The sequence below is a fragment of the Pseudozyma hubeiensis genome (genome assembly GCF_000403515.1).
Source record: "Pseudozyma hubeiensis SY62 DNA, scaffold: PHS46, whole genome shotgun sequence".
NCBI lineage: Eukaryota > Fungi > Basidiomycota > Ustilaginomycetes > Ustilaginales > Ustilaginaceae > Pseudozyma > Pseudozyma hubeiensis.
The window spans coordinates 19,799-44,970 of NW_012133828.1; the positions used below are offsets into that span (position 1 = coordinate 19,799).

The window sequence follows — 25,172 nt, forward strand, 5'->3', positions numbered from 1 at the left end:
AAGAGGACCCTGAAATCGCTTCTGACCGCCTTGCTCAGCGGCCAGGGATCCGGATCCAGCGCGCGCGCGTGTGAGTGTGACCCCATGCATTCAATCAGTCTGCTAAATATTAGTTACTGCCGATCCTACCAAGACGAGTCGGTCAGGCGGGTCAGCAGCTTGTGATGCAGTCTGGGTAGAAAGGGGCACCGATAAGCCAGGCCTTTGCAGAGCGAGGATGTGTGGTCGGTGAAGACCCATGCTGCATGCTCGTGCAGGTGCGCAAAAATAACAGCGGCAGCGGCCCTCGCCAACCTTGAATGCAGCCGACCGAGGGAGGTTTGTGTGCGACTGAGTGTCCGTCGGTGTGGCTGAGCATCCATGCATAGGCCGCCATCTCGATCCACCATCACCATCATCATCATTGACCAGTCGCCTGCTTTCGAATTCCGCCGGCAAGATTTCTATTCCACCACACTCACCATCATCAACAACGACACAAAACCCGCCTCTCGCCAGGTCCTGACGTGCGTCCTCCCGTCTGGCTTCTCTGTTACTCGTGCTGCTACCCGAGTGAACCGTCAAGCCTCGCTGGTCGTGCTCAGGCCATTGCTGAGCTGAGCACCACTCTCAGAACTTCACATTCACAGCCAAGCAACAGAAAGCATTCCTCGCTGGAACCACGCCCAGTGTTGCCCAGCTGCATCTGCAAATCAAAGTCGCTTGCATCCTTTTGACTGCACCCATCATCCATCGCATTCAATCTCGGCCTCGCGATCTCGTTTCTGGCGGATCAACGTCTGTCGCATACGGCTTCGCACCTCGTCGTCAATTTGCCGCCGTATTCGGCACGCAACGCGCATCAGGAGTCCTTCCTTCTCAGTGCTCTGGCGTCGTCCTATCTCGAGCATCGAGCCAAGCCGAATACTGAGCAGCGGCGTAGCTGACACAGTCTAGCTATTGTCCGTACGGTTTTCCTTGCTGGCAGTCACAACTCTACGAACGACTTTCCACCACCCTGATATCAATGTCCAGGAGCTCAACAGGTCGAGATGAACGTATCGGCGACTTTGTCATCGAAAATGAGATCGGTAAAGGATCTTTCGCTGTCGTCCACAAGGGCCACCGCCTGCAACCTCGTGAGCCTGTTGCCATCAAGATTGTGATCCGCAAGAAGCTCACACCCAAGCTCTTGGACAATCTCGAGGGCGAGATCGCCATTCTCAAGGCCATCCATCATCCCAACATTGTCGAGCTCAAAGAATGCCTCAAGACGGAGACCCAGATCTACCTCGTCATGGCCTTTTGCGCCTCCGGCGACCTCTCGCAGTATATCAAGAAGCGTTTCGACATCTACGAACGCGCCGGCATGGCAGCGCCCGGTTCTTTGACACGAGCCCAAAAGCCGACCTACCCACACCCTGCCGACGGCGGTCTCAACGAAACCATCGTCCGTTCCATCTTGACCCAGCTCGCTGCTGCGCTCGAATTCATGCGCGCTCGTGACATTGTACATCGCGATATCAAGCCGCAGAACCTCTTGCTTCAGCCTCCGGACGCTGCGTTTCTAGCGCTTGGGAACCCGCGCGAAATACCTCAGATGAAGGTCGCCGATTTCGGCTTTGCCCGTCACTTGAGTGTCAACGCTCTCGCAGAGACTCTGTGCGGATCGCCGCTCTATATGGCTCCCGAAATCCTGCGCTTCGAGAAGTACGACGCAAAGGCGGACCTCTGGTCTGTGGGTGCTGTGCTTTTCGAGATGACCGTAGGCAAGCCGCCGTTCAAAGCCGCAAACCACGTCGAGCTTCTCAAACGCATCGAAAGAGGCGAGGACAAGATCAAGTTCCCAGACGAAAGATCGGCAGGCTCCCTTGCCAGGGAAGCTGCGCGTCGGCAGGAGCTGGGTGAAACTCCTCTGCCACCGCCGCATCCCGTCTCCGGAGACGTCAAGATCCTGATCCGTCAGCTACTCCGACAAAAGCCTGTCAGCCGAATGAGCTTCGACGACTTTTTCGCAAGTCCAGTCATCAGCGATTTCAAGGCCTTCATTCGTCCACATGCTCAGCCTGACGCGATCGAAAAGTACGAAGATCTCCAGCGGAGCGAACGCAGCGTCATCATACCATCGTCTGGATTCAAGGACGCGTCGGTGTCCTCAGTGGGACCATCGACCGCGACGTCTGACGTACAGTCTCCGAGCAGTGCAGCACCATCCCCATCCCATCAAGACCCTACATCGCACCACGAGCGATCTCGGAGCAAGCAAGATGGAAGCCCGAAATTGGTTCCACGAGAAGCTACCGACTCAAGCAAAGCAACGCAAGAGGTCGGTAGACCCGCAAGAAATCCGCCTCGATCTTTCTCGGCGAAATATGTCACCAGCGAATCACCCCATCCAGACGATCCGGCGAGACACGTGCCACCTGCCGTGACGCGGGTGCCGAGCTCGCCGGGCATCATCCAAGAGGGGTCTCAGCTGCCAGGCGGCCCAGACGGAACGCGCCCTGCAGCGCCGGGCACCAACGACCTCGTTTCTTCGAAAGACGGTGAGGACAGCTTCCTGGGCAAGGAATACGTCATGATCGAGAAACAAAACGTCGAGGTCAACGCTTTGGCCGACGAACTAGCAGCTTCGCCGCAGAGCAGGCTGTCAATGGTCTCCCGCAGACCATCACGCCTGTCGCGCCTCGCTTCCGGGTCCATCCCTAACACGTCCGGCGCATCACCGCCTGCTGCACAAAGCGCGGTGCCGACCACCCAGCCCATTCGAATCGCCGGCAATGCGGACACGGCTTCGACCGGGGCATTTGCGCTTCCGCCAGGCGCAAGACCGTCATCCAATCCACGCCGCGCTAGCCTGTCATCTTCCGGTTCGCCATCGACGCGCCAAGGCGGTCAGGTCATCACAGCATCGGATGCCGTCGCCAGCACACAGAGTGCTCGTCGGGACGGCTTGGCGACATCAACACCAAAAGAGGACGTCAGCTTGCTGGGACAAAAGCTGGCAGGCTTCGGTCTGTCCGGTGGCGGCGGCAATGGCGGGCCTTCGAGCGCTCTTGCCAAGGCGATCAGCATGGCCTCGCTGCGTCTGTTCGGAGTCCCGTCCGGCGTGTCGTTGAGAGACGCCGCGGCGCTGGTGCGTACGAGAGCACAGAGACGTGGATTCCTGCGACCAGCCGACACGTTGGACGAAGCCGAGATGTATTTGCTGAGCACGCTAGAGGATCTGGGCCAGAAGGCATTTGTGCTCTCGGAATTTGCCGACTCGAAGCTCGCCCACTTTTTCCCTGACGGTCCACATCAGCTCTCGCAAGACTTGGACTCCTCGACGGCCACCACAGGCATCTCGCCGGGTCGAAACAGCGTCCAAGCGTCCGGCCGGCGTGTCGGGTCGATCTCTTCTTCGTCATCGTCTGCGCTTGATCCGGTAGCTGCCGAGGCTGCATCGGCAGAAGCGCTGATGCTCTATGTTCGCAGCCTAGCCTTTCTACAGCGTGCTATCACGCTTACCAGGAAGCACGTCGAGGCACGTTCGCGCCCCGGAGTGCCTGCTGTGACCAGCGCCGAGCTCAACGACGTGGTGCAGTGGCTTCGGGCACGTTTCAACGAGGTGTACGACAAGGCCGACTTTGCGCGCTCACGTTGCAACGAGCTTCCGGAGTCGGCACAGCAGGTGGACAAGCTCATCTTCGACAAGGCAGTGGAAGTGGCTCGAGCAGCTGCAACTGACGAGCTCGAGAATCACCGGGAAGGGAGCGGCTGGGATCCATCACACTGCTTATTGGCCTACGAGACGGCCAGCTCGATGCTGTCTTCGTTGCTGGATCCAGGTGAGGATTCGTTGAGCCTAAGCGAAGGCAGCATCTTGATGATTGACAAGTACATCAAGAGCATCAACAAGCGTCTCTCGACGTTGCAGGAGCAGTTCGGCGGGGGCATCGGTGGCAATGTACCGACGGGTGCGAGTCTGGCCAGTGTTGATGCCGAGGCAAGGCCAGGTGTCAGCCGCAGCAGAACTGACTCGCCCTCGTCGCATGTGTCAAATCCATCTCCCGCTCCAACGCTGTCTCGATGACATCAACGACGTCTCAAACAGCACAATTTTCTATTTAGATCCATCTTCCCCTCGCACCATGCTATCGTTTTCATTATGACCAACCACCGCAGCACAGCATCCACGCGATGTCTCACTTTCATTTGACCATTCGAACACTCTCGGCTGCGATGATGAATTGCTGAGTCAAGGAGGAGTCGAGACTGATGCCAAGCTGCCAATGCCAAGTTGCTTGCACGAATGCTCACTGCGGCGGCTGTTCGACCTGCTGCTCTCCTTGGTAGAGTCGACGCATCTCGGTGCCGATCTCGACACGACGCTTGCCCTCGATGAACTCCATGGCCTCCTTGTAGGTTTGTGGTAGCACCTGGTGATCAGTTTCTCCAAGATCAAAGCTGAAGTGGAACTGTGAGGCGAGAAAAAAGAGGATAAGAAGTTGTTTAGCGAGACTGGTGAGCTGCAAAAGGATGACTCGAACGCCGACGATGTTGGATCAAGCCGCAATGCTCACAGTGTTGCTCTTTTTACGTTCGCCTGTTTCAAGGTCAACCACCTCTGCGAGGACGGTGACGCCGGCGATGGTGTGACGTTGGGGATGTTGGTCCGGTTCCGAGGTGTAGGCAATTTGGGAAGAGAGCTGAAGCATTGCACCGATGGGGACGGGCGCATGGAAGGACAGTGCGTCGAGCGAAAGGAACTGGACGTGTCGGTTGACGAAGGAAGCGGACACCATCCAAGCAAGCTCGTAAGCGGATCGCATCAGGAAGCCACCAAAGATCTTCTGATGGACGTTTCGTTGTTGAGGGTGCATGTGCATGGTGGTGCTCAAGCTCGTCTTGCGGACGGGCACGAGCGTGGCGCCGTTGGGATGATCGACGGGCTCGAGCTTCATGGCAGGACCGTGCAAGTCGTCGGTGGCAAACATGCCTGCTTGGAGGCCGCGAAGGTATTGACTGTGAAGTAGAAAGGCTTCCTCCTTGCTCGGCGGTACTTTTTCAAGCGAAGAGGCGGCCTCGGTACGTTTGCGATTCTTGTGTGCCTCTCCCATGGCGAACAGAGCCCTCTCGGCATCGGTTTCGAGGATGAGAGGAGCGATGCGCTGACTCGATAGCGTATGGGCGTTTCGGGCTGCCATGGTGAATCGACCGGTGAGGCAGATCTTGTTGGGCCGCATCGGTTCGGTGAGCTGCTCGATGCTGACGAATACTTCCATACTACTGGAGCCGACGTAGATGACGTGGCCGCTGAGACGGTAGTTGGCGTCGGCAGTAAGCGGAGCCAACAGATCGAGTCGATCGACGGAAGCAGTAACAATGTAGACTGGTGCGGATCCTTCGCTGGGATGCCCTCCGAGAGCGTGCTGATACGAAATGCCACCAGCTAGACTATCGAGATCTTCGAGCACTTTTCCGAGACGAATCAAGCCCGACGTAGCGATGTACTTTTCGAGCAGCTCGGGGTCTTCAGTGAAGGGTAGGTAGAGCTCTACATAGCTATCTTGCATCCGTTTTGGTCTGAGCATGGCTTCCGGGAGTTCGGATGTTCCGGGTTGAATCGTACCTTCTGCTGGGTGCTGTTGAAATTGCATCTCCTTCATCCAGCTTCTGCGTGGCGCGAGCCGCGCTGTCATTGCGCACGATTGAGACAGAAACCGAGTCAAGTTCGTGTCAGCTACCGGCCGGGGGATACGTCGGAGACGTTGCGGATCACGAGACGACAACTTACTTGGCATGCTAAGCTTGAGTTTCTGTGGATGTGCACCTCTCACCTCGGCCATGAGCTTGTGAATCTCTCGGACGGCGTTGGTCTCTTGAAGAGGTGAGGCTTGCTGAGTCAGATGTCGCTGGAACTGACGGCAACTGCGAAGCCGCTGAGCTTGAGCGGGCGCAGCACTGCGGCCGAAGACGCGCAGCAAGGATGAGGAAGAGGTTGACGCCATTTTGCTCGAGGAAAGCCAGACGTGGACGATGGCTGATGAGACGAGAAATGACAATATATAGACAGACTCTCTCTCTGTCTGGATCACCCGGCTGCTCCGACGTCAGCGTGGGACGAAGGAGAAGGTGACAGTATGACAAGGACGGTGAGGAACGGAAAGCGGCTTCGACGGCATGTCCGGAACAGCCGAGCGACTCCGCTTCAGGGTCTTTGGCACTGGAGGCGGGAAAGGACCTTTCCGAAGGGTGGTCCGAAAAGTTTAAATGTGCGACCATCGTTTCCAAACACTGCCAATGATTCTCGATTTTTCGGAGGCTGAGAACCGAGCTGATTAAGAAAGACAGCGCTTGAAGCGCGGGGACGGAGAGAATGGTCAAAATAAGCGAGCTCGAAGCACGCACGGCGAAAAAGCAGTCTCTGTCTGTGGCAGCCAAAGTGGGCTGAGGGAGGGGCTGCGGGGTTGACCGTCTCTTGCATCGGCAGAGCAGCAGAAGCCGTTCGTCGATGCGACACTCTACGTTATCTTGCCTCCGACCATCACGACCCTCATCTTCACTTCAGCTTCCATTCTCTTGCTCACTTATTGCTCCACTCTAAACATCATCAGTGAGCAAGGCGTCGACATTCACTTCGCGAGCCCATCGTCACCATTTCCGACAGCTCACATGGGCCCATAAATCATACCAAATCCTTGGGTCGTCGCCCTTCTGCTCCACGACCACCGCGGCGCTCGGTCATCTCGAACGGACCATCGACTCGCACTCGTATAGCCTCCAATATGACGAAGCATGTTCGGCCGCGCACCTGGCGCACCCTGGCGTCGTCCACGTTGGTCCTCCAATTGCTCGGTATAGCGCTTTGGTGCTCGTCTGCCGTCGTTGCAAGTCCGGCCTTGGCAACATTGGAAGCTCGCCAGCAGTCGCCATTCTCCACCCCAGATGCATCTCCCGCCTACTACGAAGCGATGGGTCTCCAGCGCGTAAACGTCACCCTCGCCGTCATGTCCAGATGTCCAGATGCCCTCGCTTGCGAAGCAGCCTTCGACAAAGTGCTCGACCGTGTCAATGCCAAGACCCGCGTCACTATGAGCTACATTGGAAGCATCGATCAAGACAAAAAGAACAGCAAATATGGCGTCTCATGCATGCATGGCGACCAGGAGTGCGCCGGCAACATTCAGCAGCTTTGCGTTCAAGATGCACTCGATCCTGTTCGGGCCGGTGAAGACTTCGACCTCAGTCCAAGCGCCGCTCAGAAGAAGTGGTGGAACTTTCTCCAGTGTCAGAACTACGCAGGTCTCTCCAAGATCGGCGATGAGGGTCTCGCACAGAGATGTCTGCGTGTCGTCGACGGACCCTCGTGGGACAAGGATGGCATCGCAAAGTGTGCACATGGCAAGCAAGGCAAGAAACTCCTGCAACATAGCGTCAAGGCCTCCAAGAAAGCCGACCTCGCCAAATCTTGCACCATCGTCTTCGAAAACGGCAAGAGGTGCATCCGCGATGGAGGCGCTTGGAAGGATTGCGACCTCGGGCACCAGCCTGCCGACTTTGTCGCCGAGATCGAGCGTATCTGGTCTCAGAAAAACGAGGTCGCTATCAACGAGCACGCACCCCGGTCGAGCAAGACTTTGCCGCTTTCGCCCACTCGACTCTCAAAGCGACAGACCTCCTCCTCCTCTCCCACCAACACCGACTCTGGCTTCAGCAACCCCTTTGCAGGCTCGAGCACTCCACCCAGCGTATTCGTAAGTATTATCTGAGTTCGATTCCTATCTCCGTCACCGCCGAAACTTTGCCGTGCTCGACAGGGTTGTTTCCTTCGCCTCGTGCCGCTGCCAGGTCGCAAACGCGCCGTGCGCAACCTCATCCTCGTTCGGAGTACGCGTACGCTACTATTCGCGCGTTCAATGTGGCTGGTCGCCGGTTGTCGTCGTTGTATTAGGTCAAAAGCTCAACCCATGCTTTTCTTCTTGTCTCTCCGTCCACGCACCCCGTCGCTGTGGCATTCGCCTGGTCGTCTCGTCTCGTCTCAACGCTACATCTGCCTTCATTACTGCAGACACTGATCATTGGTTAGTATTTTTTGCTTCCCCCCTTGCTCCGATTCCATCTTGCGATCTCAGTACGGCTCGCCTCTCGGAAGCTTTGCAATCCGTGCCTTACGTCTCGTCAAAAGGCAAAGTCCCAATCCCTTCGGATCTCAAGGCTCTGACATCCCCGTTCCCTTCCTCTCCTTTGCCCTCACAGCCATCGCTCTCTTCGTCATTGTCGTTTGCTTCGTTCTCCTGAGGATCATCATGCGCAATCGGCGCCTCCGTCGCCTCGGGTTGCTTCCGGACGGCCCCTTTGACCGTTTGCTCGGACCGACGAGGGAGATTGAAGACACGCTCACACCTCCAAAGCTGCTCGAGGCTCGCATCGCACACGATTTCCGCCCGGCTGCTTACGATGCCGAGGTGAAAGCAAAAGGCTGGGATGCTGTCATGCCCATCTCGGCAGCCGTACCACCTGTTCTCTACTCGGATCTCTTCCCAAAATCTAAAACCTCCGGCACCGGTTCCTCCAGCGGTGCTGTTGCCGATCCTGTCGGCACAAACGCAGGCGCCCAAGATGACTTTTCCTACCCACCCTCATCCTCACCCACCGGCGGTCTGACTCGTCGCCTGCACGTACCTTCTTTCTTGCGCCGTCATGGTGACAGCAGCTCGCACGACGACGCCAATGGCACCGCTCGCAATGCATTCACAGCCGAGGCAAGCTACAACGGAACCGACGCAGACGCCAAAAACGCCAAAGCAGATACCAGCACCCCCGCCTCTGTTAACATCACTGTGCTCATCGCCATGCCCTCTCAGCGCACCGTCTTTCCCTCGACCCAGTCGCAGTTTGATCAGGCCGCGATCAAGTCTCAGCGCTCGCTCAACTTCACTTCCACGGACAAAATCGATGAGGTTGAAGAGAGCGTTAGCGGGCACCAAGGTGGCTTGAGGCGGACAGCCAGTATCAAAAGTTTCCGCACAGCAGCCTCTGCGAAGAGCATTGGCGATGCACGCAGAGAGGCGTTTTTCAACAAGATGAATGAGCAAGAGGGGAACACGGTCTCGCAAGACGTGCCTGCCACCAACTTGGACGATGAAGACGAGGAAGAGCTGCCGGAGCTCGTCTTTGGAACCGCCAGCGTGCCGATATTTGCGCGCCTTGCCGGTGCTGGAGCTGCTGGAAGAGAGCCATTTGCCGGCACATTGGAAGCGTATCAGCCGCTACGATCAGAGCTGGTCCGACTCGTGACAAGTGCCCACGAAGCACGCGAACGCAAGGTGGCCATGGAAGCCGCAGCAAAGCAGGCAGAGAAGGACGCAGCCAACGCCGACGACGGACAGACTACTATCGACGAGAGATCCACCACTAACAATCAGGGACGAGTGGGTGCCACTGCCGACAGTGGTGTTGCAGCCTCGGCAGGACATCGTGTCAGTGCCAGCGAGACGATCGATAGCGAGACAGCTGCCATCATTGGCTCTCCTGGCCTCGCCACTGTTCCTACAGCGGCGCATCAGGATGGTCTTGGCGACGTGGTCAGTCGCATGATGGCCGAGCCTAGCCAGCACGGCACTTCGACATCTTCGCCCGTACCGGCGCCGGCGATTGGAGGTCATCTGGACCACCGTTTCTCGGAGGATCCACGACCGAGTATCGGGGTCAACTCGAATCTCTCTCGTGACGAAACGTCGACGCCGGTGGCTGGTGAGGCACATGCAGGTGCTTACAACACTTCGACGCTCACCTTGGACCCTTTACTTGGAGACAGTGCCGGCTCCTACACCGGAGCGCCAGCCCGCCACGCGCACGGTGCAGAGAGAACCGCTTGATAACGACAAAGTCTTTTTACGACCCCAAATTTTGTACTTGTTTTTTCTCGCTAGGTTTTTTCCTTTTCGAATGATACCATTCAGTCTCTCCATGATACCATTCCCCGCCCAGACGTGATTTTGAGGGTCATGGTGAGCATTCAGTCTAAGCTGACGATGGAGATTATGTTTCGTGGCCACCAGTTGAGCACACGGCGATGCAATTGGGACGGTCGCAGGGTATTCTGCGCGAAAGCCAACGCGAGACGCATACCAGGACCTCGAACGCGACGATTGGAATGTGATGCTTTGATGCGGTACGAACTACAAGTACAAAGAAGATGAATGAATATGCTAAGAGAAACAGGAATAGAATGAGACGTGCGAGATGCTCAGAATGCGTGCGTGGCAAGATACGATCGACTGCGGTCAGATGTGATGAAGAATGCTGGTGAAGGACGAGGTTCAGGTGGAACCACCTGACTCGAGCAAGGCGTTGACAGCGACTTCGTCGTCAGCGGCGTTCTGTGATGCGCGTGCTTCTTCAGCGACTTGGCGGGTTGCACCTTTATAAGAAATAGACTGATCAGAGGGCTGCACCGCTTTCGCAACTTTGTCGCCATCACCGAGCGTGTCGACTTTGGCTGCTTCAGGAGCAGGACGCGTCGGGCGACGTCGCAGAGGCAGTTGTGCCCAAGATTCCTTACGACAAGTTGGACAGTTGACCCATTTGCCCACCGTGTCGCGTTGCTGCTGCTGCTGCTCATCGGCTTGTTCCGTCGATGAATCAAGCTGGTCCGGCTGGTCATCTTGGTCCAACGAAGAAGCGTCAGAATCGCTGCCACTGAGGATGGCGTCAAGATCATGTGCGCCGACGAGGTCATTCTCGATGCGCATGCTGGTGCACAGGCAGTCAAGGTGAACCTCGTGATGGCATGGAGCCAGTTTGACCAGCTCGGTGGTCATGTCGTCGGTGGTTTCGGGGAGTTCGAGATGACCATCGTCGGGCTGAGAGGCGAGAGGATAGCGTGGAAGACAAGCGGGCGCATCGCATCGCCATCCGCGCTTGCGCTCTCGTGCCCTCACCTCTTCACGCAGCGTCGTGTGAGCAGCCGAAGCGGACGGGATAGCCGCGGACTTGGTAGGGGAGGATGAGGACGTGTCTCGTGCGTTGCCTTTGTTTGGGCTGGGGCCGATGCTTGCTCTGCAAAAGGGACAAGTCCACTGGGAGGGAGGAAGCTTTTCAAGCCAGTCGCGTAGGCAGCCGGCGTGGAGGGTATGGTGGCCGGAGCAGGGTACTGCTACGACGGCTTCGTCCTGGCTTTTGGGGCCATCGATCCATTCGGGGCGGTCGTCCGTGTCGTAGCTGTCGAGACAGATGCCGCACCCAAGCAGGGCGTCCGCTTCAGCGCCACCAGCGATGGTATCGCCGAAGCCGCCGATGCTACCCATGCCCAGGCGAGCCATACGTGCTCGGAGCTCTGCATCGGCGCGTTCCAGCTGCTTGACAAAATCGGCAGCCATCTTGGGGTCGGGCTGCTCCGGTTCTGGTGCTGGGGTGAAGTGGATGTCGAGGAGGATGCGGAAAGGCGGTCCGGCGACGAGCCGTGGCTGCTGGGACTCTGGAGCATCAGGTGAGGGTCCTCCGGGCGGTGATCCGGGAGTGACCTGAGCGATTGGCCAGGCTGTCTGGGTATTTGAATCATAGATGAAGGAGAAGGGCAGGGGAGAAGCGCCGAAGGGGACAAATAAGGGTGCTACCGGGACGTGACCATCGGGATGAGGGTGCGAGTGTGGTGCGGCAGGATTTGCGCCGTTGCCGCTGCCAGGGAAACCGGTAGGGTGTATGGTCGGCTGGGCTGGATCGGGCTGACTGGGTGCAGTAGTGTTTGCGGAGGGCTGCGGTCGACCCTGCGTTGGAGATTGTGGAGAACTTGGAGCAGTCTCGTCCCTGCTGGGCAATGGCTGCGGATGAAAGGCGAGAAGGGCAGGATTACCGTCCGGTCCAGCAAAGGGTAGGCGGAAGTAAACGGGAGGATGCGGCAATCCACTTGCCTGCGAATCCGGGTCTGCTGCGGTAGCGTGTTGTGCAGATGATGGTGACGGTGTGCGGCCAGGTGAGGATGCAGACCGCCGAGTCGGGTTGTCTATTCGTGTTGATGGTGCAGGTGCATTGTGCGCTGTTGAAGACTCGTTGCGCTGAGCAGAGCCACCGGACTGGGTGACATTGCGGAAGCTGGCCATGAAGTTTTCCCAAAGAGTGGTAGCGGGAGCGGCACTTGGCTGGTCTTGGGAAGATGTCGAAGTCGAAGAGGCGGACGCTTGCTCGCCGTTTGCGCTTGACGTAGATGCTTGCGCTGAGGTCTCGTCCATGTTGCGGGGATCCGCCGTTGAGCGAGATGGTTCAGCACGATCCGAGGTGGAGTGTGAGTTCTCCATATTGATCAGGTTGGTAGCGCCATAAGACGGGGTTGGCTAGTTGCTAGCTTGTCGTTGGTGTGGGATGAAGGCGAAGAGTCAAAGAGGGATGCGGGGATGGTAGAGCGGGAGATGGACGGTGAGAGGCGCAGTCATTGTGCTTGTCAGACGAGGTTCGGGCTTAATTCCGACTGTGGAAATTGATAGCCGATGCATCATCATTTTGGTTGGTGAGCTCTCCACATTCTCGCTTTCATAGGAAGTTGCACGCAGACACTCCGACAGGCAGACGAGAAGGCCCGATCGGTAGCACAGAGTCGCGACTGCCGTGTCATCGATAATATGCACAAGACCGGCTCGAGGGACGGGAAAGGCGAGGCTTCCACGTATGAGCTCAGCAAGCCCGGCAATCAAGCTCTTTGTGTGTGTGTCTAAGTGACACGCAGCTTCCACGAGCTTCTCGCACTTTCAGATCGAGTCGAGGCAACGATGTGAGATCGTCATTGCATTCATCTGTGATTTATTCAGTGGATTGAGGGAATTCAACACTGAAACTCAAAATTGAATGCGAGTGTTGTTCTGCTGCATGAGTGCATGCACCCTGCAGATCCGCGTATGCAAGCCACTCAGGGGCACGTCGCTTGGACTTGCTTGCTCTTGTCTTGTCCCACCACCAACTTGCTCACACCCCTATCCTTCCACCCTGCCACTGCTCGCGGTAGTACAGCGTGCACCATGCCGACGCCGTCACTGCCAGCTCGGTCGAAACACAACGCTTATTGGACCTCCTCTATCCACATCCCCACCACCAACACCATCCTTTGTTGGCCTTTCATAACCAGCAGCAATCTCGATGGCCTCCTCGCCCCACGCCTCTCGCCCAGCAGCGTCTCGCTCGCTGCCCTCTATCACCGTCTTTAACCACCCTGCCGCTCGTCTCATCAAGACTGTGCCCCAACTTCAGCCTCCCACCCGCGTCAATGCACACGTCATCAATGACACCTTGGGCATCGGACGCACCTCGTCTACCGATGTCGTGCTCACAGACGTCCACGGTCCTCTTTCGCTTCTCGTCGTTCCTGACCCGCTCGATCCAACCATAGCAACCCTTGTTCTTTCCATCGGATTCCAGGACAACAGGCTCCAGGGCGCCGCTCGACGCTTCGTCTTGCCCTTTCGTTCCTTCAAGCGTGACCCCATCACTGGTCGGCTCGTCTCTCAGTCCCAAGTCAATGGATTCGATGCAGCGGATCGCAAGATCTATCCAGGCCTAGGAGCAGGGCTCAAGGGCCTAGATGGTGGAAGCTTCTGGTTCTTCGAGGACATCGGCGAGCAAGGTGCCTTGGATCGTTTTCGGTGGGAAAAGGACAATGTCGGTCGTCGCGCCATCTGGACCGTCTGGCTCATCAGCACTCCCGCGCCCGTCGTGCTCCATCTTCAGAATCTGCTACAATCCTACCCCGCTCCCGTTGTGCCGCTTCCGCCCTGGCTGAAGGAGAGGAACGGCTTCCCCTGGCAGGACAGCTACTTGCAACAAACCATTATCCCACCTTCACCGCATCACGCTCAGAAGCCACAGATACCACGCAGCGATCCGCAGACCACAGCCAGCCTCTTAGCCGAGCCGAAGCATCTTGGGCAAGAGTCCTCATCCGTCACGATTCGCGACACTCCCCAAGGGTCTTCGAGGAGCCAATTTGACGCAGCTGCTCCACCGGAGTACAGAAACAGCTTGGTTGCTGTCGACAATCTCACAGGTCAAATTGCTGGTGTCTTGGCTTCCCAAGTTGATCTCGACGCATCTTCACCGTCTTCAGACCAAGCCTCGTCAGGCAGCAGCGACGACGATCACACCGGCCTCGACGACGAAGACGAAATCGAGACACCTCTTGATGAGCACATTCGACCTTTCCAGCACACATCACCCGCATCCCCCCTCGGCCTTCTCGACGAGTCCAAGCTGCTGCCCAGTCTACCTGCTGATCTTTCTATTGCCAGAGAGGAAAAAGCTCTCCCCAATCCTCGAGCCAGCTCCATCATTGCTACTACACCTCGGCCCTCGTCAGTCCTAGCCGCCGATACCTTCAGTCCACCCCCTCTCCCCGCAAAGCAGTCAAATTCGCCCAAACGGGACACCCTCCCATCGCGTCCGACCAGCTCCGTCTCCGCCGCCTTCTTCACTGCCGAATCTGACACCGATGCCATGTCGAGCCACGACTCGGACGCACTCGAGATCGATCCTCGTTCGCTCACACACGACGGCCTTCCCTCCAGTTTTACCTCGATCCGTGGCAAGGCAGTAGAGAGACATCGTCCAGAGCTGCTTCGTGATCTGGTGGATGATGCGGGCGCGGAATCCGATGCGAGTGGGAGTACCGTTGGTGGTCCTGCTGTGAGGATGTGGCGCAAGGCGAGGGGGAAGTCGAAGAAGAAGCAGAACAAGGTGGTCACGTCTGATGTAGGTGCGGACGGTGCAGTGGGAGGAAGACCAGCTATCAGGTCGAGACAGGTGAGCGAGCTTTCAGATCGCACAAGTAAGGCTGTCACGGCTGCGGAGTCTTTGTCAGATGACGACGTTGTCAACCCCGACATCCAGCCACAGCAACAACGTCGAAGCAGTACCGATCCCAAAAGCAGCCCCGAAACGCACCTCCCTCGCTCAGCGCTGCGCACCGACCAAGTACGGTCCATCGAGGACCAAGTCTGGCGCGAAGCCCTCGAAGGCGGTCAGCTACCCATCGATGCACCATACACCCACCTCGCCGCCCGAGGAGATGCGATCTATCCATCCTCCATCCTCTCCAGTCCACGATCCATCGCGGACGGCTCGGCGATCGAGTTGCTCTCCGTCGACGAAAAGTCGCGCAAGCGGAGGCAGCAGACACAACGCCGCGCTGAGAGGAAGGACTACATGCAGGGAGGGACGGTGCTCATCGAGTTCTTGGCTGGATCGAGTCGAATCGGTGCTAGTTTGATACGCAGTGCTGGGTTGGATGCCAGCAGCGTGCGAGGCGAGGGTGTCGAGGGTGAGGCGAAGGAGTCTTCGAGAGCTGGTGGTTTGGCATCGAATGTTTTGGGGTACATGCCGCTGCTACCCCAGCATCTCTTGTCGTTCTTTGGTCTCTCGTCTACAGTAGACCAACCTGCTGCGATGCAAACCGACACTGGCGCTTCCACCTCACCCGCAAATCTGTCCGCGTCGTTCCTTCCAAACCTCACCCTCCCTACTATACCTAGCTGGATCTCCACCATGTTGAGTTTCAACCCTTTTTACGCCACAACTCCTCCCACCAACATCACGGATGCTGAAGCGGAAGGGAGGGGTGATGATTCAAGAGCGGAAGAGTGGGAATACGCGATACCGGAGTTCGATCCCACCTCGCTGTCGAGCACTCCTCGACCGGTGTATCGTCGTAAAAGACCTGTGCCGTCGGCTGTGAATGGGTTCAACATCGCGTCCGTGGCAGCGAAGGGTGATGCGGAGGCGGACGGAGTCGGGAAGCCGGCGGAGCCGGATGCACAGCAGAGTGGAAAGGAGAACAGTCGTTATTCGATCCTTCACTTTGACAGTTTGGGGGTTGGAAGGAGAGCTTTCCTGCGTGGTTTGCCGGCGGATGCTATTCGTTGGTGATACATCGGGAGAGGGGTTGCATGTTTGTCAGGAAGCGCTCATGCTCAACTGGGAAGCGTGAACGCGCGAACCTCCGCGTCAACTGCTGCGTTGCTTTCTCACTCGCCATGTCGTTGCTGTGCATAGTCGTTTCAAGTTCGGAGTTGCTACCTGCCGTTCTTCCCATCACAATCAGATTACCCAGCAACGTTCTCAAATCGCACTCACCGGACGGAATCGCGCACACACCGATCCTGTGGCTACATGCGAGAGTGATGATTGTTAAACGCAAAAGAGACGAGACCTAGTGTACATTGAGAAAAGACAAGAATGCGAACGAACATATGAAAGAGGGACAGACGGAAATAAAAGAGACAACTCAGAAGTCCTCCTCGAGCGAGAAGGTGTGGGTGTTCTTCTGTGTTCCGTCGCCACCGTCTTCGTTCTCCCTTCGTGCAACGCCGGTCTTTGCGTACTCGGCAACCTTCTTCTCGAAGAAGTTGGTCTTGCCTTGCAAGCTGATGTTCTCCATAAAGTCGAAGGGGTTTGTTGCGCCGTAGTGGACAGGGTTGCCGAGCGAGACCAAAAGGCGGTCCGCGACGTACTCGATGTATTGACGCATGAGCGCGGCGTTCATGCCGATCAAGCTGACGGGCAATGCGTCTGTAAGGAAGGCCTTCTCGATCTCGACGGCCTCGCTGATGATCTTGAGGACCGTGTCGGGGTGTGCGCGCTTCTTGAGGTGGCTGAAGAGGAGGCAGGCAAAGTCGGTGTGAAGACCCTCGTCACGCGAGATGAGCTCGTTGGAGAAGGTGAGACCGGGCATGAGACCACGCTTCTTGAGCCAGAAGATGGAGGCGAAGGAGCCAGAGAAGAAGATGCCCTCGACGGCAGCAAAGGCGATGAGACGCTCTGCGAAGGTGGCGCGCTTGTCGCTGATCCATCGGAGAGCCCAGTCGGCCTTCTGCTTGACGACGGGGATGGTCTCGACGGCGTCAAAGAGGAACTCGCGCTGCTCTGGTTCGCGGATGTAGGTGTCGATGAGGAGCGAGTAGGTTTCCGAGTGGATGTTCTCCATCATGATCTGGAAACCGTAGAAGCAACGAGCCTCGGCGGCCTGAACTTCCGAGCTGAATCGCTCTACGAGGTTCTCGTTAACGATACCGTCGGAAGCGGCGAAGAAGGCGAGAACGTGGGAGATGAAGTGGCGCTCGTTGTCGTTGAGCTTGTTGTCCCAGTCGTGAAGGTCCTTGGAAAGGTCGATCTCCTCTGCGGTCCAGAAGGAAGCCTCGGCCTTCTTGTACATTTGCCAGATCTAGTGGAGGGGCAGAAGAAAGTGGATGAGAGTTAGAGATGTGTTACAGACAATGATGCGGAGACGAGCTGGGAAGGAACACTTACCTCGTGGAAGCGGATGGGGAAGAGAACGAAACGACGGCTGGTCTCGACAAGGAGAGGCTCCTCCTCCTCGGGGAGGTCGACCTCACCGACAAACTTGCCGTGAACATCGTCATCAGAGTCAGCGGCAGGAGTGGAGCCCTTGGTTGCGTTGGAGGCATCTACGATCTTGCCCTTGGTGAGGAAGCCGGGGTCTGAAAAGTCATCGGCAGCAAACTTGGTAGCCTGCTTCTTGGAAGGGGTGGCGTTGACGTCGATGCCAGCGAGACCGGCGGCGACCTTCTTGGAAGGGGTCTCGAGGTTGTGTTGAGTGACTGCGGACATGATGGTATGATGTGGGTGCAAGGTGGATGCTGATGCTGACTATACACGGGTGATGATGGCGGGGCCGGGAGGGGGGTGGATGCAAGGAGTGATGCTGCGACGGTAAGTAAGGTGAAGGAAGTTGTCGCAAGTGGTGGAGAGAAGGATATGGTATGGAGGGGAAGGGATGAACGATGTTGAGAAGGAGCAACTTATGTACGTTTGCTGGTGCGACGGGATGCGAGGCTCGACGCGCTGTACTGAGGCAGCGAGGAGCAAGCAAAGGCGAGAGAGGGCGAGCGTGATGAAGGTCGAACAGGAAAAAGCGTTTCGTGTTTGGCGGTGAGTGAAATGCTCAACGCGTTGCGCAGTCACACTCAGCCTCGGCGTAGCGTGACAGCACCACTAACTGTAATTCCACAAAGTGGCAGACAGCCAGACTGCTGGCTCGCGCAATTAATCTTGACTGGGCTCTAAAGGACAGGCTGACATCAGATGAGACGGCGAGAGCTGTTGTGCCTTTGTGCTGTTGAGCAAGGATTCTTCGCGCTCTCTACACGACACGCCAAAAATCACACGTCGAAAATCATGTATTTGGAAATTATTTTCCACGCTCCGGACCGCGATGTTGGATCCTGCAAAATTCAGTTTTGACTCGACGCGTCCGTTTACGCCACGGTGAATTTACAGCGGGCTGAGAGATAGCGAAGAGGCAGACGTGTTGGAACGTGTGACACTAAGCCATGCCAACGACGTGTGTCTCTGTCTGATGCTAAGATCGTCTCCTCGTTCGGACTCGCGCTCGAGACAATCGCCGTGTCATGCATGAACGCGCTTCCTGCATACGACACCGTGAACTCCGTCGATGTGACCATCTCCGAACGGGCCAGCGCGTCTCGTCAGGCACGCGCCGGCCTCGTCCTGCCCCTGTGTCGCGTAAAGAAGAGGCGCCAGCTTGCCGACAGGGTCGATGGTGCGAACTTGTCACATTCCTGATCGTAGCGGTCGGCTGCTGATGCATGACTTTGCAGCTTGACGTAGCATTAGGTTCGCTAAATGTCCTCACCTGCTCGCACATGTCACGGTCCTGTCCTTCCCTACTATTGAACACCTTACGTGCCCCCTCAGCAAGTGCGAAGGAACTTCCGTGCTGATCATGGCGTCACAGATGAGCTGATCGCGCTTGCAACCGAGCGTGGGCCCGGTTGATGGCCACGCTGCGGGATTGGAGAGGAGCTTGCTAACGAGGTCGTGTGAGGCTGCTGCCCTCGGTGTTTGCATTTCGCTCGCCGGAGAAAGGTCAGTCTTAACTCCACCTCTCCGATGACTCGTCTGCAGAGAATGCTAGCATGCATGGCTTGCTGCATGTTAGTTTGCGTTCCCATGGTCGGGCTCAGGTCGGACAATGCACAAAGTTTCGACTCAACTCCGGGTGTCTGTGCGAACGATTCGCGTCCAGAGGCCCCACGATATTAGGTTCGCGTCCGTCGCATGGGTACGAGATCAAGAGGCGAACGCGCTTGAGCTGGTGTGCAACATGTGCACTCGATCGCAGTGTCAATCGCAAACGACGCGGGCTTGGCAGGCACGCACGCGCATCGTTTCGCGTTTCGTGATCTGATAAGATCTGTGAACCCCGCCGAGTCAACTGGAACGGATCGTGACACCGAGCAAATGAAGCCAACCTGTCAAACATCGGCGATCCACTCCCTGCCTGTCACATCGTCGATTGCATGCACGCTTCCGATCCGAACATCACTTTGCCGATGACGATCTTTCGCGGCTCTTACTCCACACTGGCACAAGAACTGCCTCCTGATTTCAGGTCGTGTTGGGGTATTTTCGGAGCATGAAGCTCGCTTGAATTTCAGCTGCCAGTCAGACACCACGCTTCGACAATACGCCTTGCTCCTATTCACACGAGAGCCGACACGGCGGCACAGCACATGCCACGAACCCACACAAACGGCTCTGAGCGCTTCACATGCACTGTCTGGCATCTGGTCCACCAGCAAGGAAGGGTCAAGTGCTCTCATCGTGTGCCTGCAAAGACTTGTACTTGTGTGTGTGTCTTGGCCGGACACGCAACGGCACAATTTGAAAGCCGTGAGCCGGTTCAGGGTCTTTCTTCCATTCACACAACACTCTCCGCCTGTCTTCACACCTCTGCTTCGGCTGTCGACACTTCCTTTCGTCTCCATCATTCATCCATACCCGCTGCACAGGATTATCCACTCTCCTGGTCTACTCGTTGAAGAAGCGCAACTCGAAGGCAGCTGCTCGTCTGAATCACCGGCAAAAAGCTCGCTTACCCATGCAGATCCTACCACCATGACAGAGTCCATCGAGAGAATTGCCACCAGGCATCGAGCTTCAGACGACTTCCCCCTCGCGCTCACCATATTTCGTCCCAAGGCAAAAGTCGCCATCAAAGCCAGCGTCGTCTTTGCCAATGCGACCGGAGTACAAGCTCGCTTCTACCACAACGTTGCCGCCTGGCTCGCTTCCAACGGCGTAGCCGCTTACACCTTCGACTATCGCTACTCTGGTGCATCCTTTCCACCCGAATGCGACCCAGTCAAGCTCGCCGAAGATGAAGACTACTTCGAAGAAGCATTGCGGCAGTGCCCCGAGCATGTCGATCTCACATCCACTTGGTGCAAAGTGGATCTCGCTTCCATCGTTCGACTGGCCTACGAGTCAAATCCTCACGTGGATCTCACCGTAATCGGCCATAGCTTGGGCGGGCACCTCATGGCTGTCTTACCCTCAGACCATGTCTATGGGCCCAAAGCGAAAGTCAAGCGACTGCTCAATGTCTGCGGTGGAAATGCGTTCGTTCAAAACCAAAAGGAACCTGATGCAGCCGAGTTCGGGTTTATGGAGATCGTCGTCAAACCACTTGCCGAAGAAAAGATCTTTCGCGCCGCCAACTTGGGTCTCGGATACGATCTACCCTATGGCCCCGGTCTCGAATGGGTGCAGTGGTACTTTCACACCCATTTCGCATTCAACAGGAAAGAGAATCTTGACTTGGCTAGAGGTCTCAGGGGTGTTCCCTTACTCTACGTTGGCTTTGAGGACGACGAAAAGATCGGCAAGTAAGTAGCACCACCCCAACACCCTTACCCTGCATTTTCACTGCTCCAACAGTCTGCTGACTTTTTCCTTCTTTGGCTTGCACAGAAACATGATGGAAAAATACCTCGGCATGTTCGACCACTCCGACCGCCTCAAACAGAGCCTCTGGATCGACCCGATCAAGAAGAACTGGCCGGCATGCGGTCACGTCAACGCCTTCACGAAAAGCAAGCAGGCCCAACTCGTCCCTGTCCAACACGGCGAAGCATACACCTCACAGGGCGATTTCGAAGACGCCATCTCCAAACACCCAAAACCGCCCCGCAACACGCTCACCAAAGAGGAATCCATCTGGAAGCTCTTCCACGACTACATTCTCGGCAACGAGGTTGACAAGACGGATGCAGAATACAAGGTCTGGACGCCACAGGACGAAAGGGACGTTATGGGAGAGAGAAGGGAGGACGCTGAGTCGAGGGCAAAGCAGCCCAGAGCCGAAGATGTCATTCTCGGACTTGTGCCGCCAAAGAAAGCGAATTTGTAAAGCAAGAGTGCAAACATTGACATTACATCGCAGCAACAGAGACACTGGAAGCTGGAGAAGGCGTCATGAATACGTTCGGAGGGCAAAGAAGCTGCCACAAGGCGTGATCTGATCTTACACGACTCGGAAACAACACAAAGTGAGAGCAAATACGACACCAAGCATTGTAGCCACGGGCTCGATCTCTCGACCAGTCGATGCGCCGTTCTTGCCTTTGGAGCCAGCTGCGGCTCCACGGGACGGATCGCCGTCGCCCTGCCACAGCTCCGGACTCCTCGCCGAATCGTCGCGGATCCCATCCTCGATCTGCGTCATCCAGTACAGCCATCTTCGCAGATAGGCGTCGCTCGTCTTTGCAGCTGCATTTGGAACAAATAGCGGTGTCGTTCCGTTACCATTTAAAGCAGCGGCGTGGAACTGGACCCTCGCGCTCTTTGCAGCTTGAACAAATCGGAAGACCGTCTCCGGTACCGACGTGCCGACAACGGTGGCACCGTCGTTACGCATCAGCACGAGCGGTCGGAATCCGCCGGTTTGATTGATCGAGTCGACAGGAGCATCCGAAAGGCCGAACCTCTGCGACAGCTCATACGATTTGATAACGTTGTCGACAATCACCGTAGTGGTGGAGGGATCAGCATCGAAGGCATCAAAGACTGGTGCTGGATGAACACCCATAAAGGCCGCTCCCGAGGTGGTCGCGTACAGACTCGTCATATCGCTCGTGGAATCAGACGTGCCCGTAAACAGCGTCCAGGGAAGCAGCTGCTCGGTCTGATAGTAAGCGATGCTGTTGACGGTGGTGTTTGGAAATCTTTGGTAGATCGAAGAATGGATGAAAATTTCGGCCGGTCGAAGCGGGGCAGCATAGCCAACAAGAGCGGCTGAAGTGACGAGCGAATCGTTAATCCTGACGACGGCAATGTCGGCAGGAGTGATTTGAGCTGCGGTTTTGCTGCCTGCAGTGATGAGAAACGTTGTGTCGGGCGAAAGAGGATCGCGAATCGAAATGTGGCCGAGGCCGTCGTCAGCGATGCCCTGGTAGGCTAGGATGCGCGATGCGTTGACGAGTTGATTGACCGCCAGTTGGCGCGGCGTCAGAGACGGAAGACTGAGGTGCGACGAGAGGGAGTACCGATGTTAAGGATCGAACCGAGATGGAAAGGTCAGCTACGCATCTCACTTGAAGACCGCGATGTGACAGTGAGGTCTGGCTTACGCTTGAGTAACAACAATCTCGACACCAGCGAACAACCACGCGAGCGACCTGAAAATGGTAGAGTACATCATCTCGGTGAGGATGCGGCGGATGCCAGAGACAGTGCAGGTGGTGCAGGCGTGCTTGAGACCCACCCTTGACGCATCTGGGTGGTGGGGGTGTCGCCAGGTTCGGATTGTCTCCTTATATTCTTCCCAGCGCGTACGACGTGGCTGAGTTTTGTGACGCAAGCTCGTTCCAGACTCCCGCCTTGCTCGAGCGAGACTCTTGCTGATCACGCATGCCTCGTATCGAATCACATTGTGATTGTGTCGAAAATCTTTCCCACGCCTGCAGACGCAGAGCAACGCACGCAAAGCAGCAAGCACGGAACCACCGATGATGGGCCATCTCGAATCGGAACGTCCGACTCCTTGTGTCACCGGTCGTCAGAACGCGAGTCGCAGGCAGCGGAAATCCCGAGATTGTGCTTAATTTTTGATATCCCAGGCAAGCCCGAACCGGGCACATCGTTCATAGCAATCCGCTTCAAGGTCGACTGCGCTGACGAACACAAAGTTGCGCGCAAAGATGCGTCCGAATCATCCAATACCGATTCATTAACGGGAACGAGTACGAACTAGTTATACTGTACATCAATTTGCGAAAATTGAGCGGGTGGACCTTGACAGCTGTCAAACAGACTTTGTCGGACAGAACACAGAAACGGCCCCTGTAGGGTATCGGAAACAGGGTGCCACTCTACGACGATGACGTCGGCTTTTCCTTTTGCTGCTTTTGCTTTGCTTGCGCCTGCTGTGCCTTCGCCATGGTCTTTCGCTCAAAGTGCATCCAGAAGGGCAGCGTGAGCAGAATGACCGCCAGCCAGGCCCAAAGAATGCCAAACCACTTGAGCATCTCGACACGCTGACCCACGTCAAAGATGATCTTGACGTAGATTTGACGGATGCTGTAGAATGGCATCGAGTAGCCGTACCTGTAAAACGACGGTGAAAGCTCGATCGGAAGGTTGGCGACCGAAACATTGATGATGATCCAGAACACGAGGGTGAATCCAATGAACTTGGGACCGACGATTGAGATGAAACACTCGGTCACGAAGCCGAATACGCACATGCCGACAAACGTCGCGCACCACCACGTCATGAATCCTGCACCGTAGCTGAACGTGCGTCCAAATGGTACGTTGAAAGGGATGTTGAGCAACGAGATCATGAGCGAAATGAAGAAGTAGGCAATCAACGGCACGACGATGCGCATTGCTACCAGAGATCGGAATTTGAGGAATGGCTGCAGCGGCTGTCTTGCTCCAAAGTTGGCCATCGTAGAGATGAACGCCAGAATGACGAGGTAGATGAGACCAACAACGAGCACAGCGATGGCGACAGGCACGTCGTACGGGCGCAGATCACGTTGCAAGGGAATGATGGGTTGGGTGATGGTCTGCGGTGCCCTGGCGAGGTTGTTGATGGCGGTCTGGTTGCTGGCGATCGTTGACAGATACTCTCCAGCGAGTTGCGCGCCGAGCTGGGCCAAGGCCTTGTTGAGCGTTTCCATCGCCGGCGAGAGAACAGTAGCGGGGATCACCTGGAAGTTTCGGGACGTCGCGTATGTGAGCGAGACCAGAGATTGCGGGTTCCACGATGCATCACCGTTGGCACGCGCCTGCTCGAGCTTGGAAGTTGCGTCCTCGGCAACGGTCACGACCATCCAGGTGGAGAGTGCGTTGGTCACCTCGTAGTCAACCTGGTCCTGTGAGGAGAATCGAGAAGGGTCGATGACGGTCCAGGTGCTGTGCGGCTTCGGCCCATTGTTGGCGTCGAGCAAGGCCTGCTGTACCGTTGAGCCGACGATGCCCGAGTCGCGGTTGATGATCCAGGTACCGAGGTTGGGCGAAAGATCGAGCTCCTTGTATACGGAGCCCCAGTAGATCGCCACGACGGCCCAGATGATAATCATGATGAGCACCACCGTCGCGCCCACACCTTTGAGATAAGCGGCGCGTTGCGCCTTGATACGCGGTGACCAGAAGCCCTCCTGACCGAGTTGCGGCGGCTGACGCGCCGGTGTCGCTGTACTCGTCGACTCATCCGAGTTGACTTTGTCGTGATTCGAAGCATGATTGGGGGAGGGAAGGGCGGTGGAGCTGGCGCCAGCCGAACTGTGCGAGGCTGGGCGTTGGACCGAAGTCATTGCGCAGCGATGTGTGTTCCGAGCGATGAGGGGAGCGAGCACAATGAACAGTTACCGAGGTGGATAACGGATGAAACAGGGATCGAGTGGGTTGAGGGATGGAATCGAACAGGGTTGAGAGTCAGAAGAGGCTCGTGTCTTTATATGGCAATGGTGATGGAGCGACCGGAGGGACGGAGTGTTATGATCCAATCAAGGGCTTGTGATGGGATTGGTAGGTTTGGGTTGTGTAAGTTACTGCAAGTCAAGCGCAGACGACAGCATTCAGAGACCTGCCGGTGTACTTGCGGATTCAGCAGTTGTAGGCGCAGCGTCGTACAACGCGAGGCAGAGCCAAGTTATCGGCGTTCGTAGATTGCTGAGTCTGCATGCATTCAAAAGCTTCCGCGGGAACGAAAACGTGGCTCTCGTCGTTTGGTGTCCTCCGCCTGACGCCGTCAAACCAGCTGTGACTAGAGGCGAAGTGCGGACATGGCTTCTCCTCGGACCCCGGGTAAGAGGAGTCTAAACCAGCAAAAACCAATCTCAGAAAGCCTTCCGCAGGCTCGGCGATTCGAAAAAAGTCGCCCATCCGCGGCATTTAGT

At 56.7% G+C, this 25,172-nt stretch overlaps 11 protein-coding genes across 11 annotated transcripts in view; 4 read left to right on the top strand and 7 right to left on the bottom strand.

The window, feature by feature from the left end:
- Positions 1-890, bottom strand: part of PHSY_004957 (hypothetical protein) — a gene marked incomplete at both ends in the record, with an annotated part of 2,863 nt that extends 1,973 nt beyond the window's left edge. The window contains one exon of the mRNA XM_012335569.1: positions 801-890. Within this exon, the coding sequence (XP_012190959.1) occupies positions 801-890 (90 nt within the window). The remainder of the gene's footprint in view (positions 1-800) is intronic.
- A 116-nt stretch (positions 891-1,006) lies between these two features.
- Positions 1,007-4,054, top strand: PHSY_004958 (likely protein kinase; the record flags this gene model as incomplete). Its single annotated transcript, XM_012335570.1, has 1 exon — positions 1,007-4,054. One exon carries the CDS (start codon positions 1,007-1,009, stop codon positions 4,052-4,054), a length of 3,048 nt encoding a protein of 1,015 aa, XP_012190960.1.
- Positions 4,055-4,277: 223 nt separating this feature from the next.
- PHSY_004959 (hypothetical protein) lies at positions 4,278-5,972 on the bottom strand (the record flags this gene model as incomplete). Its single annotated transcript, XM_012335571.1, has 2 exons — positions 4,278-4,439; positions 4,545-5,972. The coding sequence occupies 2 exons, from the start codon at positions 5,970-5,972 to the stop codon at positions 4,278-4,280; spliced, it is 1,590 nt and encodes a 529-aa protein (XP_012190961.1).
- A 963-nt stretch (positions 5,973-6,935) lies between these two features.
- On the top strand, positions 6,936-9,842 carry PHSY_004960 (hypothetical protein; the record flags this gene model as incomplete). The annotated part of the gene is made up of 3 exons (XM_012335572.1): positions 6,936-7,718; positions 7,782-7,857; positions 8,221-9,842. 3 exons carry the CDS (start codon positions 6,936-6,938, stop codon positions 9,840-9,842), a joined length of 2,481 nt encoding a protein of 826 aa, XP_012190962.1.
- Positions 9,843-10,286: 444 nt separating this feature from the next.
- On the bottom strand, positions 10,287-12,194 carry PHSY_004961 (hypothetical protein; the record flags this gene model as incomplete). The annotated part of the gene is made up of 1 exon (XM_012335573.1): positions 10,287-12,194. The coding sequence occupies one exon, from the start codon at positions 12,192-12,194 to the stop codon at positions 10,287-10,289; it is 1,908 nt and encodes a 635-aa protein (XP_012190963.1).
- Positions 12,195-13,092: 898 nt separating this feature from the next.
- Positions 13,093-15,870, top strand: PHSY_004962 (hypothetical protein; the record flags this gene model as incomplete). The annotated part of the gene is made up of 1 exon (XM_012335574.1): positions 13,093-15,870. One exon carries the CDS (start codon positions 13,093-13,095, stop codon positions 15,868-15,870), a length of 2,778 nt encoding a protein of 925 aa, XP_012190964.1.
- A 358-nt stretch (positions 15,871-16,228) lies between these two features.
- On the bottom strand, positions 16,229-17,571 carry PHSY_004963 (ribonucleoside-diphosphate reductase small chain; the record flags this gene model as incomplete). Its single annotated transcript, XM_012335575.1, has 2 exons — positions 16,229-17,164; positions 17,251-17,571. The coding sequence occupies 2 exons, from the start codon at positions 17,569-17,571 to the stop codon at positions 16,229-16,231; spliced, it is 1,257 nt and encodes a 418-aa protein (XP_012190965.1).
- Positions 17,572-19,881: 2,310 nt separating this feature from the next.
- Positions 19,882-21,175, top strand: PHSY_004964 (hypothetical protein; the record flags this gene model as incomplete). Its single annotated transcript, XM_012335576.1, has 2 exons — positions 19,882-20,651; positions 20,737-21,175. The coding sequence occupies 2 exons, from the start codon at positions 19,882-19,884 to the stop codon at positions 21,173-21,175; spliced, it is 1,209 nt and encodes a 402-aa protein (XP_012190966.1).
- Positions 21,176-21,289: 114 nt separating this feature from the next.
- PHSY_004965 (class II aldolase/adducin domain containing protein) lies at positions 21,290-22,539 on the bottom strand (the record flags this gene model as incomplete). Its single annotated transcript, XM_012335577.1, has 2 exons — positions 21,290-22,286; positions 22,529-22,539. The coding sequence occupies 2 exons, from the start codon at positions 22,537-22,539 to the stop codon at positions 21,290-21,292; spliced, it is 1,008 nt and encodes a 335-aa protein (XP_012190967.1).
- Positions 22,540-23,135: 596 nt separating this feature from the next.
- Positions 23,136-24,587, bottom strand: PHSY_004966 (hypothetical protein; the record flags this gene model as incomplete). Its single annotated transcript, XM_012335578.1, has 1 exon — positions 23,136-24,587. One exon carries the CDS (start codon positions 24,585-24,587, stop codon positions 23,136-23,138), a length of 1,452 nt encoding a protein of 483 aa, XP_012190968.1.
- Positions 24,588-24,879: 292 nt separating this feature from the next.
- PHSY_004967 (3-phosphoadenosine-5-phosphosulfate reductase) lies at positions 24,880-25,167 on the bottom strand (the record flags this gene model as incomplete). Its single annotated transcript, XM_012335579.1, has 1 exon — positions 24,880-25,167. One exon carries the CDS (start codon positions 25,165-25,167, stop codon positions 24,880-24,882), a length of 288 nt encoding a protein of 95 aa, XP_012190969.1.
- Positions 25,168-25,172: the final 5 nt, after the last annotated feature.